General features: G+C 44.7%; 1 protein-coding gene and 3 non-coding genes across 4 annotated transcripts; all 4 read left to right on the forward strand.

Moving 5' to 3' along the window:
- The first annotated feature begins 2,371 nt into the window (after positions 1-2,371).
- TRNAY-GUA (transfer RNA tyrosine (anticodon GUA)) lies at positions 2,372-2,462 on the forward strand. Its single transcript is given in 2 exon segments — positions 2,372-2,408; positions 2,427-2,462. It is a non-coding gene; the product is annotated as a tRNA-Tyr (tRNA).
- Positions 2,463-3,349: 887 nt separating this feature from the next.
- LOC102266107 (heterogeneous nuclear ribonucleoprotein A3-like) lies at positions 3,350-4,847 on the forward strand. Its single transcript, XM_070360712.1, is given in 3 exon segments — positions 3,350-3,712; positions 3,714-4,032; positions 4,294-4,847. Coding segments are annotated over 3 exon segments (813 nt in total). The 5' UTR covers positions 3,350-3,394; the 3' UTR covers positions 4,470-4,847.
- Positions 4,848-9,706: 4,859 nt separating this feature from the next.
- Positions 9,707-9,796, forward strand: TRNAY-GUA (transfer RNA tyrosine (anticodon GUA)). The gene is given in 2 exon segments: positions 9,707-9,743; positions 9,761-9,796. It is a non-coding gene; the product is annotated as a tRNA-Tyr (tRNA).
- Positions 9,797-10,114: 318 nt separating this feature from the next.
- TRNAY-GUA (transfer RNA tyrosine (anticodon GUA)) lies at positions 10,115-10,204 on the forward strand. The gene is given in 2 exon segments: positions 10,115-10,151; positions 10,169-10,204. It is a non-coding gene; the product is annotated as a tRNA-Tyr (tRNA).
- Positions 10,205-18,687: the final 8,483 nt, after the last annotated feature.

Raw genomic sequence — 18,687 nt, forward strand, 5'->3', positions numbered from 1 at the left:
GCGGACAACAAAGATTTGACAGGGTGGACCAGTGTTTCAGCTCAGTTACAACTAAGTTTTATTCTGGGAGCAAATTATAATACACTCTCGAGTGGTGACAGCGGGCCTACCCCAAAGGAGAGACCTCAATGCGTCTTGACTTCCTCTTGTTATAAGTTTTTTGTCTCCTTCCCCCTGAGCCTGCCCTGTGTAAACTGGGCTAGCCAAGAGGGCTGTTTGTTTCACCAGAGGTTCTCACTCCGGTCCACAGATTTCTTTTGTTTCATTTTCGCAGGCTTTTTCCTTTGTCTTCTAGCCACCATCATTTTGGACTCCTTTTTCCTATTCTAACTACCTAACATTTGGAGAAGACCCTGATGCTGGGAAAGATAGAAGGCGGGAGGAAAAGGGGACGACAGAAGATGAGATGGTTGGATGGCATCACCTATTCGATGGACATGAGTTTGAGCAAGCTCTGGGAGTTGGTGATGGACAGGCAAGCCTGGTGTCTTCCGACTTTCGGGGTCTTCCGGTGTCTCCCGGGCTGCAGTCCGTGGGGTCGCAAAGAGTCGGACACGACTGAGCGACAGAACTGAACTGAACTTGTAATCCCAGGCTGCAAAAAGAGCAGCTCTGGTTTTACTTTTACATTATTACAATGCTTTTTGTTTTATCTTGCCAGTCAAAGGTTAAACCCCAGGCACGGTTGGCCAGACCTCCAGGAGCTTAAGCATTTCAAGACCTGCTCCCTTTCTTATCTAAAGTGCTCCCTGACTTGCTATGCTTGCAGGCAGGCTCGGAATCCTGGCAAAGTCCAGGCAGGTTAGAAACTGTTCAGAGGCCTGCTATCCTGCTTCTGAAGCTTGAGTAAGACTGCCTCTATTTAAATTTCCCTAAAATCCCATGGATGGAGGAGCCTGGTAGGCTGCAGTCCATGGGGTCGCTACGAGTCGGATGCGACTGAGCGACTTCACTTTCACTTTTCACTTTGACATAATGGAGAAGGCAATGGCAACCTACTCCAGTGTTCTTGCCTGGAGAAAGAGTCGGACACGACTGAAGCGACTTAGCAGCAGCAGCAGCAGCAACACCTATTCAGAAACAGACAAACAAAAAGCAAGTGTTTGTGCCATGGAAAGAGTGAACGCTAGTCTCAGTGTTCTATTTGCACAAGGGGTTCGTTTGTCCAATGTGTATGGCTCCACCGTATTGTTGCAGGAAGGGGGATCCCTTCCAGGGCCTGAAATTGGGCTCTTGTCTAACACTTAGAAATGAATTGTCCGAGGAGACACATTGCTGACAAAGCAAGAGATTTTATTGGGAAAGGGCGCCCAGGCACAGAGCAGGAGGGTAAGGGAACCCAGGAGAACTGCTCTGTCACATGGCTTGCAGTCTCGGGTTTTATGGTGATGGGATTATTTTCCGGGTTGTCTCAGAGTCCTTCCTAGTGGTGCACACCTTGTTCAGCAAGCCAGAGAGGAGGGTTCCGTGAGGTGGTCGGATATGTGGTGTCTCCTTTTGACCTTTCCCGAACTCTTCCGGTTGGTGGAGGCTTGTTAGTTGTGTTCTTTACCAGAACCTCCTGTCATAAAACAACTCATGCAAATAGTTACTATGGTGCCTGGCCAGGGTGGGCGGTTTTAATTAGTGTGCTTCCCTAACAGTATGACAATGTAATGATCTTTAGTGGAACGTAGAGACCAAAGCAGATTTCTCTTGTCGGTTCCCACCTCAAGTGGATTTCATTTAGGAGAGAATAATAACCATTTTGAGGTTTAGACTGTCACAGAAAATTAGACTAGACTCACACTTTGCAAAATTAACTAGTATTTGAATGACAGTACTTTCTACCTTGAGTTAGCTTTAAAATATTATTTTAGCTCCCCATGGACAGATTATTTTCTGAGTTTAGAATTAGTATGATAGTCTGATTTATCTACAGGGACTAATGTCAATTAAAGAAGTCTTAGTATGTTTTGAAGAGTTTAACTCGGTAGTTGTTTTCTTCCTCCTCCTCCTATTAATTATCTGTTAAAATTGCAGATTAAAGTACTTAAAATTCTAAGACTGGTTATTTAAATTCATTCATCACAGTAAAAGACAATCTGTTGCTAAATTTTCGTTAGTTCCTCATGCCTCATTGTTTTATTTTCTTTTTGCAAACCAGTGGGTGCTACCGTTTTCACCTTGGCCCAGGGCAGTCGCCCTGTGAAGGAGTACTGCTGCTGCTACTGCTGCTGCTAAGTCTAGATTATTTTAAAAAAGAAAGAAAACGTGGAGGCCACCAGAGCGTATTTATCAACAGCATGGGTGAACAAAACGACAAGCACCAATGGTCTCCCAGCCTTATGCAGCGATGGCATCCTCTCCGGGCCAGCTTCGAGACGTAATTCCTTCGATAGCTCAGTTGGTAGAGCGGAGGACTGTAGTGTATAAACGTCATAGGCATCCTTAGGTCGCTGGTTCGAATCCGGCTCGAAGGAGTTCGTGTTTTGTGTGGTTTTAAATTATTAAATCGCCCACCTTAAGGCCTTTGTCACTTACATAAATACTTGTTGTGCATCTGTTGAAGACTCAACTGTGTGCGGGGAATATGTTTCTTTAAACTATTGTTTTCCGTAACAAATTCTAACACGCACGATCGCACTTCAGCACCATAATTCATTAAGGGCCGGTGCCGCAGAGAAGTCCGGAACCCCGACCAGGGGATCAGAGTTGGGCCCGTTTTCAGCAAAGGTGGTGGTGATCTAGTCGCTAAGTCACGTCCTACTCTTTTGCGACCCCAGGGACTGTGGACTGCCAGGCTCCTCTGTCCACGGGATTTCCTAGACAAGAATGCTGGAATGGGTTGCCATTTCCTTCTCCAGGGGGTCTTCCCGACCCAGGAATCAAGGAATCAAGGGACAAGTCTTCGCCACACCCCTGGGGATCAGAAGACCCGGGCGGGAAGAACCCGGGAGGGGGAGGGGGCGGCCTGCTGAAACAACGCTCACCAATTGTTAGTAACTGGTGGAGCACGAGCGCCCCCTGGTGTACTCAGTTCAATCGCTCAGTCGTGTCTAACTCTGCGACCCCTCGGACTGCGGCAAGCCAGGCTTCCCTGTCCATCACCAACTTCCGGGACTTGCTCTGTTCTTTCCCGGTGGATGCTCTACTACTGGCAGCCACCTACAACCCCTGGAGGAGGGATGAAATTCTACCTCCCCTTCTAGGTTTAGTTATGCAAAGAAAGGTGATTCTCATTACTGGCTGGGAAACGTGGGTGGATGTCAGAATCACCTGCGAATATTTTACAAAGCGCCTATACTTGTGCTACTTTGGCGGTGGGACCTAGACATCGGTAGTTTTAAAAGCTCCCAGGTAGCTCTCGGTCCCATATTGAACTCGAGTTGGAAGAGGCGAGTCCGGTCTCAAAATGGAGGATCATGATCCCAAGGAACCAGAGCAGTTGAGAAAGCTGTTTATTGGTGGTCTGAGCTTTGAAACTACAGATGATAGCTTAAGAGAACATTTTGAGAAATGGGGCACACTTACAGATTGTGTGGTGATGAGAGACCCTCAAACAAAACGTCCCAGGGGCTTTGGTTTTGTGACTTACTCTTGTGTTGAAGAAGTGGATGCAGCAATGTGTGCTCGACCGCACAAGCTTGATGGGCGTGTAGTGGAACCAAAGAGAGCTGTTTCTAGAGAGGATTCTGTAAAGCCTGGTGCCCATCTAAGAGTGAAGAAAATTTTTTGTTGGTGATATTAAAGAAGATATAGAAGAATATAATTTGAGAGACTACTTTGAAAAGTATGGCAAGATTGAAACCATAGAAGTTATGGAAAACAGGCAGAGTGGGAAAAAGAGAGGATTTGCTTTTGTAACTTTTGATGATCATGATACAGTTGATATAATTGTTGTTCAGAAATACCACACTATTAATGGGCATAATTGTGAAGTGAAAAAGGCCCTTTCTAAACAAGAGATGCAATCTACTGGATCACAAAGAGGTTGTGGAGGTGGATCTGGCAACTTTATGGGTCGTGGAGGAAACTTTGGAGGTGGTGGAGGTAACTTTGGCTGTGGTGGAAACTTTGGTGGAAGAGGTGGCTATGGTGGTGGAGGTGGTGGCAGCAGAGGGAGCTATGGAGGAGGCAATGGTGGATATAATGGATTTAGAGGGGATGGTGGCAATTATGGCAGTGGTCCTGGTTATAGTAGTAGAGGAGGTTATGGTGGTGGTGGACCAGGAGGATATGGAAACCAAGGTGGTGGATATGGTGGCAGTGGTGGAGGATATGATGGTTACAATGAAGGAGGAAATTTTGGAGGTAACTATGGTGGTGGTGGAAACTATAATGATTTTGGAAATTATAGTGGACAACAGCAGTCAAATTATGGACCCATGAAAGGGGGTAGTTTTGGTGGAAGAAGTTTGGGCAGTCCCTATGGTGGTGGTTATGGATCTGGTGGTGGAAGTGGTGGATATGGTAGCAGAAGGTGCTAAAAACTCAGAAGAAAAGGGCTACAGTTCTTAGCAGGAGAGAGAGCGAGGAGTTGTCAGGAAAGCTGCAGGTTACTTTGAGACAGTCGTCCCAAATGCGTTAGAGGAACTGTAAAAATCTGCCACAGAAGGAACGATGATCCATAGTCAGAAAAGTTACTGTAGCTTAAACAGGAAACCCTTCTTGTTCAGGACTGTCATAGCCACAGTTTGCAAAAAGTGCAGCTATTGATTAATGCAATGTAGTGTCAATTAGATGTACATTTCTGAGGTCTTTTATCTGTTGTAGCTTTTTCTTTTTCTTTTTCTTTTCATTACATCAGGTATATTGCCCTGTAAATTGTGGTAGTGGTACCAGGAATAAAAAGTTAAGGAATTTTTAACTTTTCAAAAATAAAAAATAAAATAAAATCTCCCAGATAATTTGAACGTATTGCAAGATTTGAGAACCACTGCAGAATAGAAGTTTTTAGAAAATTAATAGACAAGGGTTAACAATAGAAAATAATTGTTAATTTTATGCCAATTTCATTAAAATATGTTAACCACACTTCTACCCCGTCTGAAAAATGTGATTCCGAATACCTACGGAAGAGTTCCCAACTATAAAAGATATTAAGTAAGGAAGAGTTGTCTGAGGGTTTTGTGCCTGACACTTTTGCATGTTCCTTCCCATGCTTCAGAACTTTTATTCTTTAAGTAAGCAATTCTCAAACTTTGGTGAGTGAACCACCTAGAGAGTTAATGTAGGACACAGAAGTCCAGGCTTAATGAACTAGGTTTGAGAGACACTGCCTATAACACATTGGCAACTACCAGTATTAACGGCTAGAACTGGTAGTATCCTTGCTCTTTGAAAGCGAATTGAGGGCAAAAGAGTAAACAAGAAAAATGGTCCAATTTTCTTTTCAAAGATAGCATGGGCCTTGGATGCACAGCTTATTAGATTGTCCTGGATTTTCTCACCGAGCTCTCACCAGAGCTTCCAATTCAAACAAGTTCTCCACTGCGATTTCTCTCCCATGCTGTGCTTGCCCGCTTACTCGCTTCAATCGTGTCCAGCTCTTTGCAACCCTATGGACTGTAGCTCTCTAGGCTCTTCTGTCCAGGGGATTCTCCAGGCAAGAATAGGTGAGTGGGTTGCGTGCTCTCCTCCAGGGGATCTTCCCAACCCAGGGATCGAACAGGCGTCTCTTAGTCTCCTGGACTGGCAGGTAGGTTCTTTACCACTAGCGCCACCTGGAAGCCCTTCCCTCCCATAATCAGGCCATATTCCTCAAGATTTCCAGTATTAGTGCCAGCAGCAGCCCCACCATCTCCGTAGAAACAGCCAGATGACTTCAGAAGAGGAAGAGTGAATGTAAAAAAAAAAAAAAAAAACCTCAAACATACCTACATATTCTTTAGCTCGTCACAATCGTATTAAGAAGTACATAAAGCAATTATCTCCCAAGGTTTAAAAAAAGGTGGAAATCATTTGTTTCAGTTGTAAGAATTTCACGTTACCTTCAAGAGATCAGACATGTGGGAAATTGATTCTGAGAATAAAAATGTAACATTAACGTATAAATAACTGGAAGGTAGATGTGTAAATTCACCTGGTAGAGACAGTCTTCAAAAACGGAGAGAAAACCCAAAGCATCCAAACTTGCCTACCTTATCACTGAAGACAAAGGTGAGGTCATCAATATTACTGAATTGCGTCTTTAAGTGGTAATGTTTAAGCAAAGTGTTTATTATTTATAGAAGCATGGGAATAAAGGCCAAAGCGTAAGTGGAACATAAAGCTGGAGAATGCGGGCATCGATCCCGCTACCTCTCACATGCTAAGCGAGCGCTCTACCATTTGAGCTAATTCCCCACGTAGACAGGTAAACCTGTCTTCCTTTCTCACTTTAAATCTGAAAGTAATTCAGAACTTGTGGCCACTGCGATTTGTACCTGTATTCAATATTGCGCAAGAGTTTCACACTTGACTCACATCTACGGAAACCGGGGACAGGAAGGAAATTGCAGGTGTATCCAGAAGGGCAATTCAAGTTTCTCGACCAATGAGACTCGGCTTTTGGCCATCCCAATAGTTCCTGACAATTCCCTCATTCCTAAGTTTTCCACCAGTTGACTCAGCTAGCCCCAGAAACAGATTCTCCAGAGTTCGGACAAATGTCCCCTAAGATCTGCTTTCTGTCTGGCTTAAAAAAAAATTTCCGTCGGTGGACACAAGGTCACGAGGGGATGTGCGTCCCAGTAAATTCCTCCCTTCATTCTGACTTCGTAGTCCCGATTTCGATCAAGGGTGTACAAGTTATTTTTCTAAGGGTAAATATTAATAGGAGAAGAGAATATAATCATGGTTACATGCTTAGATCTGGATTCTCTGCAAAACAAAAACAAAAGTAGTAGGTGCCACTTTTTATTCTGGGCCTGCGGAGTACCAGGTACCAAGCACTGTTTTAGGTGCTAGGTACTGTACAGAGTTAGTTCTGAAGAGAGAACTCTTGGGCATTTCGAGGACCATCACTTGCAGTAAAGTCATTTGAAGGTCCTTCTCCAATATCTAAATATCAACTACTTCTTTGTCTGAAATTCCATCATTAGAAACTTTTTGCTCTTATTGTTTAGTTTTATTTTCTAGTCTCAATGAAACTGGGGCAAAGTGATAAAATTGAAATGGAGAAGATGGAGCATTTTACTCAAGAAAGTGACTCTATGTTCCTATGCTGTGTAGGCATGCTGTGCAGGCCTTTCCAGAACCCTCTTAATCCTCTTAAATGCTTGCGCTTCTCTTTTCTATTTCAGTGCAATCAAGGCGGATTAAAAAAAAAAAAAAAATGAATAACTTTCTGTGGGAAAAAGTCCTCCACCTTCCTGCACCCACTCCATTTGAGACAAAAGAGTTCAAAACTCAGATATTCCAAGTGTATGTAGAAACCCACCATTTATCTCAAAATTCGGCTCAAGGTCAGCCTTACCTTCTCTCCATCTACATGTTCTCACTTTACTCTTCCTTGGATAGAATTTACCCAGGTACAAAAGTCAGTTTGTCCTCCACTCATTTTTTTTTTTTAACATTTATTTTCCATGATTATATTAGAGATGCAAATATGGAACTGGAATGAAAAAAAGAAAAAAGTGGCCTAATTCCACAATTCAGATCCATGGATTGAGCTTTGGGATGACTGATTATGAACTGGGACCAACTTCGGGATTTCAACCATGAGCTAGGAGTTCTAGTTTCCAATAGCATTGAATTAGGTATTAAATTTTGAACCTCTTAGCTTCCATTAGAAGTAAAATGAAGATCAAGAATACTGTCATAAAATTCACACGGACGTTTTACCAGTTGTTAAACTGTTGACTGAACTCTAAACTCACTGCTCTGGACTGAACTGTGTTCTTCCCACATCCAAATGTGACTGTATTTGGAATTAGAAAGTGATTATGGTTAATGTAGTAGTTAGGGTGGGGCCCTGATCCTGTAGGATTACTGTCCTCATAATGGGAGACATCAGAGTTCTCTCTGTCAAATCAGGAAGAGAGCTCTCACCTGGAACTGAATGGTTGTCATCTTGATCTCAGACATCCCAGCCTCCAGAACTGTGAGAAAATTAATTTCTGTTATTTAAACCACCCAGTCTATGGTATTTTGTCATAGCAGCTGGTGCAGACTAAGACACGCATCCTTTAATCTGCCTTGTAATAAAGGAGGTAGGACTCTATAAACCACACTGCTGACTTACTACTAGGCTTTATATTCAGTTCAGTCAGTCAGTCATGTCTGACTCTGCGACCCCAAGGACTGCAGCACAGCAGGCTTCCCTGTCCATCACCAATTCCCTGAGCTTACTCAAACTCATGTCCATCCAGTCGGTGATGCCATCCAACCATCTCATCCTCTGTCATCCCCTTCCTTTGCCAAAAAGGAAGCTAGCGGGAGAATGCAAGGAGGAGGAAGAGGAAAGGTGGACTTGTCTTTTCAGTTTTCTTCCTGGGAGCTTCCTGCGCCTCTAAGTATCACCCCAGTAAACTTCTGCATCCCAAAAGACACAACAGTTCTGAAGCAGCAATTGAATCCAGCACCATGCTGAATTTTTCACACTTGGCGTATCTGCTATTTTCCACCTTGTATTTGAAGCATGGATAGGACACTGGACAATGAATTAGAAACTTCACTTTCTAGGATCTCTCCTATCCAGCTGGTAATTCTCTATTAGGTCAGGAACATTGCAAGTTGCTAGATATTTTCTTAATTTTTCACGGAAAGGGATTTAATTACTGAATTCAATATTGACTACATGCTCTCAATATTCCTAAATAGAAGGCATTGGCAACTGCCATTTAAGGAAAATTTGGGAATATTTTTCAATAATATCATTTTGTATAAATAGTATAGTTTTGCATAAATTTGTATAAATAAGCACAGACATTTATAAAATATATTTTCCTTAAGTGTATTTCCAAAGAAAGCCTTTCTCTCCAGATAATTTAGTGTATTCCCCATTTATGTCTATTTCTGCTTTAGGCACAAGTCTAAGGCAATCTCTGTTGAACCTCAATGTTTGACAATTTTCTCTGGAAAAACCACTTATTTATATTCACATTTAAATTTCATAGGTGTTTTGGTTTCACTTTAATTGCACCACAGTAATCATTCAATATAATATGAACCACCCAAATTATTTATTCAACTAAAAAAATTGACACTCCACATATTTCATCATTAGATCTATGAACACACACAATTTCCCATTAGATTTTCAGAAAGAGAATCACAATGATACGAAAATGCACCAGATATTTCTCTGTTCACAACTTAGGGATCCTCTTTAACCTAATTGTGTTTTCAGTAATTATATCATTTATTGAGCAAATCTAGACTTTTTTTTTTCTAGAGAAAAAGGAAATGGTAATTAGAGGGGACAGCAGGAAATCGGGCGTAATGCAAGAAATTCACCCTAGTAGGTATATAATACTTAGGGAGGAGGACATGGGATATCGGTAGAACTTTTAAGATATACATAGAACAATATCCTAACGTCCTAGATGTACAACCCAATGGATTTTAGATATTTATTAAATCCGTGAAAGCAATTACCCAGATCATGACATAGGACCTATTCAGCCTTTAAAAAGACTGCTCAAAATGAATTATACTTTTAAAAATGAATGCGTATTATCAAAGCAGAAATCATCTGGATAGACATTAGAAAAGGGAGTCTAAAAAAGTTCTCAGAGGTGATCCTTCGATAGCTCAGTTGGTAGAGCGGAGGACTGTAGGTATTTGACTAATGGCCATCCTTAGGTCGCTGGTTCGAATCCGGCTCGAAGGAGCACACTTTTTGAAAAGTAACTCCGCTTCAAGATAACAAGATTCTCTCCTACCCATTTAGGAAAACCGTATCACTCATGGCTCACTTTTGATTGAGAGAGGAGGAGCTAAAGCAGATAGAACAGGGGTAGCAAAGCAAAACTCTTTAGTGTTCAAGGGAATTAATTTTTAAAATACAATTATATAATCACTACCCATATTAATTTTAGAATATTTCTAGCACCTTTCACGTTTGCCTCTGTTTTTGAAATAAACAGTCAAAATTACAATACTCAGGTAAAGATTATTTAAAGTATTCTAAGACAACTGCTCAATAGCTCCTTCGATAGCTCAGTTGGTAGAGCGGAGGACTGTAGGAACTTGGTTGATGGTCATCCTTAGGTCGCTGGTTCGAATCCGGCTCGAAGGAGGTCTCATTTTAGGAAAACCATTGCAAGCCTAACGGAGAAGGCAAGGGCACCCCACTCCAGTACTCTTGCCTGGAACATCCCATGGACAGAGGAGCCTGGACCGCTGCAGTCCATGGGGTCGCTGAGGGTCGAACACGATTGACCGACTTCACTTTCACTTTTCACTTTCTTGCATTGGAGAAGGAAATGGCAACCCACTCCAGTGTTTTTGCCTGGAGAATCCCAGGGATGGGGGAGCCTGATGGGCTGCCGTCTCTGGGGTCGCACAGAGTCGGACACGACTGAATTGACTTAGCAGCATTGCAAGCCTAAACACGATGATCTTGTAGGAATAGACAGATAAACAAACAAATGAACCTGAGGTAGGCACAGGAAGCTGTCAAAAAATACTTTTTTCATCTGGGTTGCTAAAAGAATCTCCAGGAACTGATTTTTCAAGGAATTGAGAAGGGGTTTATGGCAAAGGGGTAGGTCACCCTACCACAATGTTTTCATTTTTCCTAAAGGTTCAATGGCCCTTTAAAGCTCTCCGTTGAGACTTATGTGAATAAACGTTCTATCAATGACAATTTCAAATACACCCAAGGTAAAGAACACAGAATAATTTACCATTGTGGCCATCACAGTGGCAACTGACATCATCTACTCTTGCACAAGACCCACCTCCCTCATTCTTGTAGTCAATCCCCAAAAGTTTTCTCATTTCACTCTTTGTGGCTCAGTATTTTGAAGACTTCGGTGTTAAGAGCTAAAAGCGAAACCTCGTTTGTTTCTCTCCCTATTTCAAAAAAGTAGGAGGCAACTAACAGAAAGTTCTCGTCCATAAATGAATGAAACAGGCATATGAGAACTAGAGAAACACAGTTTATTAGTCTTTAGAACCACTCCATCAAAGAGCACGTGGCGAGTTAACTTTAGAAAATATACTTGGAGTCCTGTTCAGCAACGACTGTCATCTCGGATTATAACTGTGGGTAGATTTACTACTGCTTGCATCCTCTGGCTTTCTTGGCTCCCTGGTTCCACCGGGATGGGAAATCTTGAGCCACAAACTCGTCCACAGCCCCTTCCAGGAAGCCGGCCCAAGAATTTGTACGCATTCCAGGGCGCGGCGCCTTGCAGTCGACCCCAAGGCAGATGTGGTCAGAGGAACCTTGGCGCCTTAAGGACACGGGTAGCGCGCACAAACGGACAAGTCCTCCGGCCACAAGATGAGGGGAGCGAGCCCGGAAAGCGGCCTCTGATTTGATGAAGGGACCGCGTTCAAGGCCTCGCCATAGTTGGGAACTGCCAGGGCCGAGCCCGTTCTAGCGGTTGTTCAGCTCAAGGAGGTGAAAGAGGAAAGAAGCAGGTTGCTCTGACTGGACTGACTCCATTTTTAAAAGAAAAGGAACTCCATCTTACACCCTCGGCGAACTTTTGGACTGTATATCTGAGAGGCCATGGAGATAAAATACCAGCGCACGAACAAAAACCCAGACCAGGCAGACGCCGCACCTAGACCTCCCGGAGCCAGAAGGAAAGCAATGTCCACTATCTAATCAGTCACTATCTGTAATCTCAATAATACCTATTGATGTGGGCTAAACTGTATGTCCAGTTAGTTTTAGAATGTGAATTTATGGCTAAAACCTGACTGTATCTCTTACTAACGTTGTCCAGAGCCGGTTTTAAAGAATTTGGGGATGTGGGCTTGGGCACGTACATTTTGGGCATAATAGGTTGTCACAAAAATCGGTCGGGTCCCTGGCTAAAGAGGAAACTCTGCCTCGGACCCGCGGGTGTAATAAACTGCAGTCCACTATTCACGCTATCCTTCTGAGTGAGTTTGCTTCCCGGAGCGTTTGGCTACAACATTTCGTGCTTTGGCCGGGAAACTCTTCTCTGTGAGAGACAAGTCCCATTAGGGGCTACTCCGAGGCTTCGCGGCTCGGATCTTCTAGAGGGGGAAGGCGCCTCGCCCTTCTGGAAAGATTCCACTTCTCCACGCCGGGATCTTTCACGTTAGTGGGTAGTGGACTGCGGCAGGGGAGTTAGGCGCTCAGGTAAGGAGGTTCCCACCCTGCGGGGTGGAAGAGGGGGCCTGATCAACCCCATGGGAGGGAATAGGGGACACACAATGACAGTCAAAGTCACAAAGGAGGTGGTGTCCTCGTCGTCTTGGGGTAAATTGTTACCAGGCGATTGCAAGAGAGCTTTGGGAGGAAGAAACTTGGTCTTTGTGTGCGTATATTATGCCCTCCCCGAGGAGGTGTCCCATCTGCTGTGGAATTCTTGATCCCTCAGGGTTGTCAGGCTAAAAGGAGGAAGATACGCGAGTGAATAGAAATTGACCTTTCCGGAGACGGTCTGGGACGTGGAATATTTAATCCATCTATGTTTTCATCCGCACCCAATCAAGCCCACCAAGGCAGAACAGACTTTCAAAGTGAGAGGAGAAACAACCTTGGACCACTTGGTGTTCTGGTTCGGCTGTGCGGACCTGCAGGTGAAGACTCGCCGATCCCCCTTCTGGCAGGAAGGCTCTCCTCACCCCAATTAAGAAGGAGGAGGAATGGCAATTTAAGTGTTTCATTGAGTGGAAATATCAAGAAGTACTTAGGTTACCGAGAACTTGTGGACAGAACGAAAAGGGAAGGAAGAAGAAGGTCCAAGAAAGTAAGCGAGATGGGAGGAAGTGTATCTAAGGCAACTGTATTGGAGTGCATGATTAAGCATTTTAAGAAGGGATATGAAGAAGACTATGGGGTGAACATGACGCCTAACCGACTCCCCATATTCTGTGAGGTTGAACGGCCCTCTCCGGGAATAGGATGGCCACCAGAGGGCACCATGGACTTAAAACCAATAAAAGCAGTCTGCAGTAGTCACAGGAACGCCGGAGCAGCCGGATCAATACCCATATATTGATTCATGGCTGTGGTTGGCTCGAGATCCTCCCCCTCGGGCAAGACTCTGCATTCAAAAAGAGAGAGGGAAAACATTAATGGCACAAAAATCGACTGATGACAAAAGAGAAATTCTGCAGGATCCGGACGGGAGCTATTTGCCCTCTCCCCCATACTGGATGACGCGTCGGCCCCCTAATGCTCCACCAGGACCGGAGACCGCCTTAATGACCACCGATCCAGGGCCTGCTGGGGCTCCACCAGCTGCTCCCCCGCCAACTACCTCGGAGATCGTACAGCAGCCATCTCGGCAGGCTCCGATCCCGGCGGTAGGAACTTCTAGTCAACGTCCACAGGACTCAGCCTCAGCCGAACCTCCTAAGCAGTATCCGCCTCTCCCGGTGAGTACTGACGGAAGAGGGGAAGGAGACACAGGAATTCGACCGAGGCTGCGCTCCGCCAAGGAGCCGGGGGAAAGGGTCCCGCAACAAGTGCCTCGCAGAGAGCTACAACAGCCTGTTCAGGGAGCAGACAGACACTACCACCAGCCTCCCCGCGCCTACTATTACCAACCATTTTCCTCTGTGGATCTACTAAATTGGCAGAAACTCACTCCATCGTACTCGGAGGAGCCACAAGGCATGATCAGGCTGATGGAGACTATTTTTCGAATCTACCGTCTTACGTGGGACGACATAATCCAGCTGCTAGTCTCCCTCTTCAGTACTGAAGAAAGACACAGGATCCATACTGAGGCTAGAAAATGGCTACAAGAAGTGGCCCCCGAGTGTACTGTAAACCCACAGCGGTAGGCAGAATTAGCCACCCCTGATGAAAGGCCGGATTGGGACTATAACACAGAGGCAGGAAGGGGCCACCTTGAGAGATATAGGGCGGCTATTTTACAAGATCTCAAGAGGGCGGCCCGTAAGCCTATAAATATGGCAAAACCTACCGAAGTAGTCCGAAAGGAAACCGAAACACCTACTGAGTTTTATGAAAGACTATGCAAGACCTATAGACTTTATACACCAATAGATCCAGAGGCAGCTTGGTCTCAAATTGTGATAAATACAACCTTTGTATCTCAAGCCTACCCTGATATCAGACGCAAGCTCCAAAAGGTAGACGGAGTATTAGCCACGACCAGCTGACAAATAATTGACATTGCTAATAAGGTGTTCAGAAACAGAGACATGGAGGCAAAAAAGAAGGCTGAGAAAAAACGGAGAGAAGGATAACAAGAGAGCAGATTAGAGGATCGCGTTACTGGCTCAGGCCTTGGGAAGGCCCCTCCCTGGGCCTTCCCCAAAACCTCCACCCCGTCTAAATCAGTGTTGGTCTCCTGGCAAGCCTCCTACAAGGAAGCCCAGGACCGCCCTGCAACCAAATCAATGCGCCCGATGCGGGGCTTCGGCCATTGGAAAAATGAATGCCCCAGAATAGCTGGGAAAAATAACTGGCATTGGCTGTTTTAGGGCTGGCTGAACTGGAAGCTGAATAGGGGTGCCAGGGCTCAAAGACACAAGGTCCCCAAGAGCCCATGGTAAAACTAAAAGTGGAGGACCAAATTATTGACTTTATGGTGAATACTGGAGCAGAAATGTCAGTGGTGACTGAACAGGTGGCTCCCCAGAGAAGGTCACTGCTGTAGGAGTAACCAGGGAAAAGCTGACTAACCATTCTGTCTACCCCAAAAATGCCAGATTGGGGTGGGGGGCATCAAGTGACTTATGAATTCTTGTATATTCCTGAATGCCCAGTACCTCTGTTGTGGAGAGACTTGTCGTCTAAATTGGGGCCACAAGTGACCTTTCCCCCCAAGAAAGACCCACTCTCCAGTGGGCTTGACCACCTATTTACTCTCCCTCTCGGTAACCCCTCAAGATGAATGGAGGTTGCATGATCTTTCAGAAGGGAAACCTGATGGGTTAAACAATCCAGAGAGAGAGCTAATCCAACAATTTCCTGAGGTTTGGGCGAAAGATATCCACCCTCCCCCTCCCCTTCCCCCTGCCCCGCCCGGCTTGCCAAACATTAAGCTCCAGTGGTAAGAGAACTCAAACCTGGTGCCATACCAGTCAGGAAATGTCAGTACCAGTTACCACTGGAGGCACGAGTTGGTATCTTTCCATATATAAATACGCTACAGCAGGTGGGCATCATGATTGAATGCCAGTCAGCCTGGAACACACTGATCTTGCCAGTTAAGAAGGAAGGGGGACAGGACTACAGGCCTGTACAGGACCTCACACAGGTCAACCAAACAGCGATAACTCTACACTCCACTGTTGCTAACCCATATACCTTACTCAGTCTCCTCCCACCGAGTGCTAAGATCTATACTTGCCTGTATCTAAAATACACATTCTTTTGTTTGCTCCGGTACCTGAACCCATTTTTGTCTTTGAATGGGAAGATCCAGCAGGGAGCACCAAACAACAGCTCACTTGGACTTGCCTCCCACAAGGATTTAAGAATTCCTCGATCATTTTTGGGGAAGCCTTGGCTTCCGATCTGGATTCATTCCAGCCAGGAAGGTTTAGATACTGGTTGCTACAATACATGGATGATCTGCTGTTGGCTGCAGAGAATAAAGAACACTGCTGGGAAGGAACTAAGGCTTTGCTAGAACCATTGATGGAGACGGGCTACTGAGTTTCGAGGAAAAAGGCACAGATCTACAAGGAGGAGGTAAGATATTTGGGGTTTGTCCTGAGATGGAGCAAAAGACTGTTGGACCAATCCAGAAACGAAGTAATCTTGAGAATCCCACGACCAAAAACCTGACGATAGGTCTGAGAATTTGGGGGAGCCACTGGGTTCTGTAGAATTTGGATCCCAGGATACTCTCAGATGGACCAACCATTATATGAACTCCTAACAGGGCCAGAAGGGAATTCACGAAATTGGACTGAGAGGCAGCAACAGGCCTTTGAAAAGCTAAAATTGGCAATTACATCGGCACCTGCATTGGGTCTGCCAGAACTTACTAAACCATTCACTCTTTATGTAACTGAAAAAGACAAAGTGGCTATGGGGGTATTAACCCAGGCTATGGGGACATGGGATAGACCAATGGCCTATCTCTCAAAACGGCTGTACAACATTGCCACCGGGTGGCCCGGGTGCTTTCGAGTGATTGCCGTGGTTGCCTTACTGGTCCGAGAAGCATCCAAGCTAACTTTGGGCCAAAACTTAATTGTAAAGGTCCACCATGAGGTCAATGCTCTCCTATGAGGAGATCCCCACAAATGGTTGTCAACGTAGCAGATTACCCAATATCAGGGACTTTTATGTGAGAACCCCCATGTTACTATTGAGCTCTGTCAGACCTTAAATCTGGCTACATTCCTTCCTATGGGGGAAGGCGGACCCTCACATAATTGTGAAGAAATCCTGGAAGAAGTTTATGCTAGCAGACCTGACCTGAGAGACTAGCCAATCCTGGACTCACATTGGGTCCTGTACACTGATGGCACCAGCCTGGTGAAACAAGGACAATGGCTGCGGGTATGTGGTAGTCACAGAAAAGAGCATCGTCGAGACTGGTTCTCTGCTATCTCACTGGTCTGCTCAACGGACTGAATTATGGGCTCTCATTCAGGCCCTCCAGTTGTCAAAAGGTAAGAAGACCAACGTTTACACTGACTCCAGGTATGCTTTTGCTACTTTGCAATGTACATGGGGCCCTATACAAGGAGAAAGGGCTCTTAACAGCTAACAGTAAAGACATCAAAAACAAGGAAGAGATCTTGACCCTACTAGATGCTGTATGGGAACCTGAAAAAGTAGCAATAATATATTGCTGGGCTCACCAAAAAGAGGGCACCCTGCAGGCGCGGGGAAATCGACAGGCAGATGGAGCCAAAAAATAAGCCGCTGAAGAATTTGGAGTCACTGGGGTGGGATTGTTAAGGCTTTTGTGCTCTTGAGAATGCCCAAGTTAACTTCAACTGTCCCACAGTATACCCTGGCCCAAGACCAGCTGGCTGAAATAGAAAGGGCCACCAAGAATGAAAAGGGCTGATGGGAACTGCTGGATGGCAGGTTGCTAGTTCCTGAAATATTGGCCTCTTCATTAGTGTCTCAGTACCCTAGGCTACTCACGTGGGATGTGACAAACTGGAAGAATTAATTTGGAAATATTTTTTAATACCACAGCTTTCTTCCTTGTGTAAAATGGAATCCCAGAACTGTTCTGCTTGCTCAGAGGTCAATGCTACCCCCGGACATAAGCAGAAATCTCCGGGAATACAATTAAAGGGTACTCTGCCCTTTGAACATTTAGAAGTGGACTTAACTGAAATGAAACCCTACTGGTATTATCATTATTTACAAGTCGTGGTACGTACCTTTTCAGGTTGGGTGGAGGCATTCCCCACCTGAACTGAAAAAGCAAATGAAGTGGCTCATTGTCTGATTCAAGAAATAATCCCCAGATTCGGGTTCTCAATCAGTATAGGCTCAGACAATGGTCTTGCTTTTGTAGCCAATTTAATTCAACAACTATGTAAACCTCTAAATGTCAAATGGAAATTACATACAGCATATAGACCCCAGAGTTCCAGAATGGTGGAAAGAACTAACCAAACCCTAAAAGATACACTTTCAAAATGGATCATAAAGACTGAGGGTTCATGGATGGACTTACTTCTGGTGGCCTTGCTCAAATTAAGAATGACCTCATGTTCCCATGGTTATTCTCCTTATGAAACTGTCTATGGAAGACCCCCTCCCATAGTAAGACAGGTGTTGGCAAATTTGCCATGTAAGAGGGGAATGGGATTTCACAGAGGATGGAAAAATGAGGTAAAGTGATAAACCAGGTAACTAAGTTTGTCCAAGAATGGATGTCATTCCCCCTTGGGAAGCAGATTCATGAATTTGTGCCTGGTGATCAAGTGTGGGTCAAGGTCTGGAAGCATGACTCCTTGGCCCCACATTGGAAAGATCCATATACTGTTGTACTAACTACACCTAAGGCAGTTAAAGTTGCAGGTGTCACTCCCTGGATCCATCACACGAGGGTGAAGAGGACATACCACACAGACCTGGAGGATGCCGAGTGGACTATACAAAAGGACCTCGCTGATCTCCGTGAAACCAAGATCATCTTAAAAAGAAAAAATGAAGTTCCGCAATCAACTCCTACTACACGGACTTTCTGGTATCCTGGGACTAACCCTAATTTCAGCATAAGACAACATTTTCATCTCATGGGCACATTCCTACGCTGACTTCCACAATAGATCTAACTGCTGGGTATGTGGAGCTATGCCCATGTCCATCATGGATGGACTCCCATGGTGGGTGTCACCTCTACGAAGGGGTGACATGCCTAGTTTATGTGACTATTTTCTTCAGATGAAACAACAAAAGTCGAATGTGGAAACTGTCATTACAGCAGCCACTACCCATTGGTTTGATAAAAAGGCTGATGATCTGACAAAAGGCCACAGGATACATTTTAATTGTATTCTTAGCTCAGAAAATGCTTATCAATATTATGTGATAGCCAATGTCCAAACAATTAAAAAAAAAAACAGGTATTTTGACCAATTTTACCAGATATGAAGTGAATCTATGTAGAT

The sequence above is a fragment of the Bos mutus genome, chromosome 23 (genome assembly GCF_027580195.1).
Source record: "Bos mutus isolate GX-2022 chromosome 23, NWIPB_WYAK_1.1, whole genome shotgun sequence".
Lineage (NCBI taxonomy): Eukaryota > Metazoa > Chordata > Mammalia > Artiodactyla > Bovidae > Bos > Bos mutus.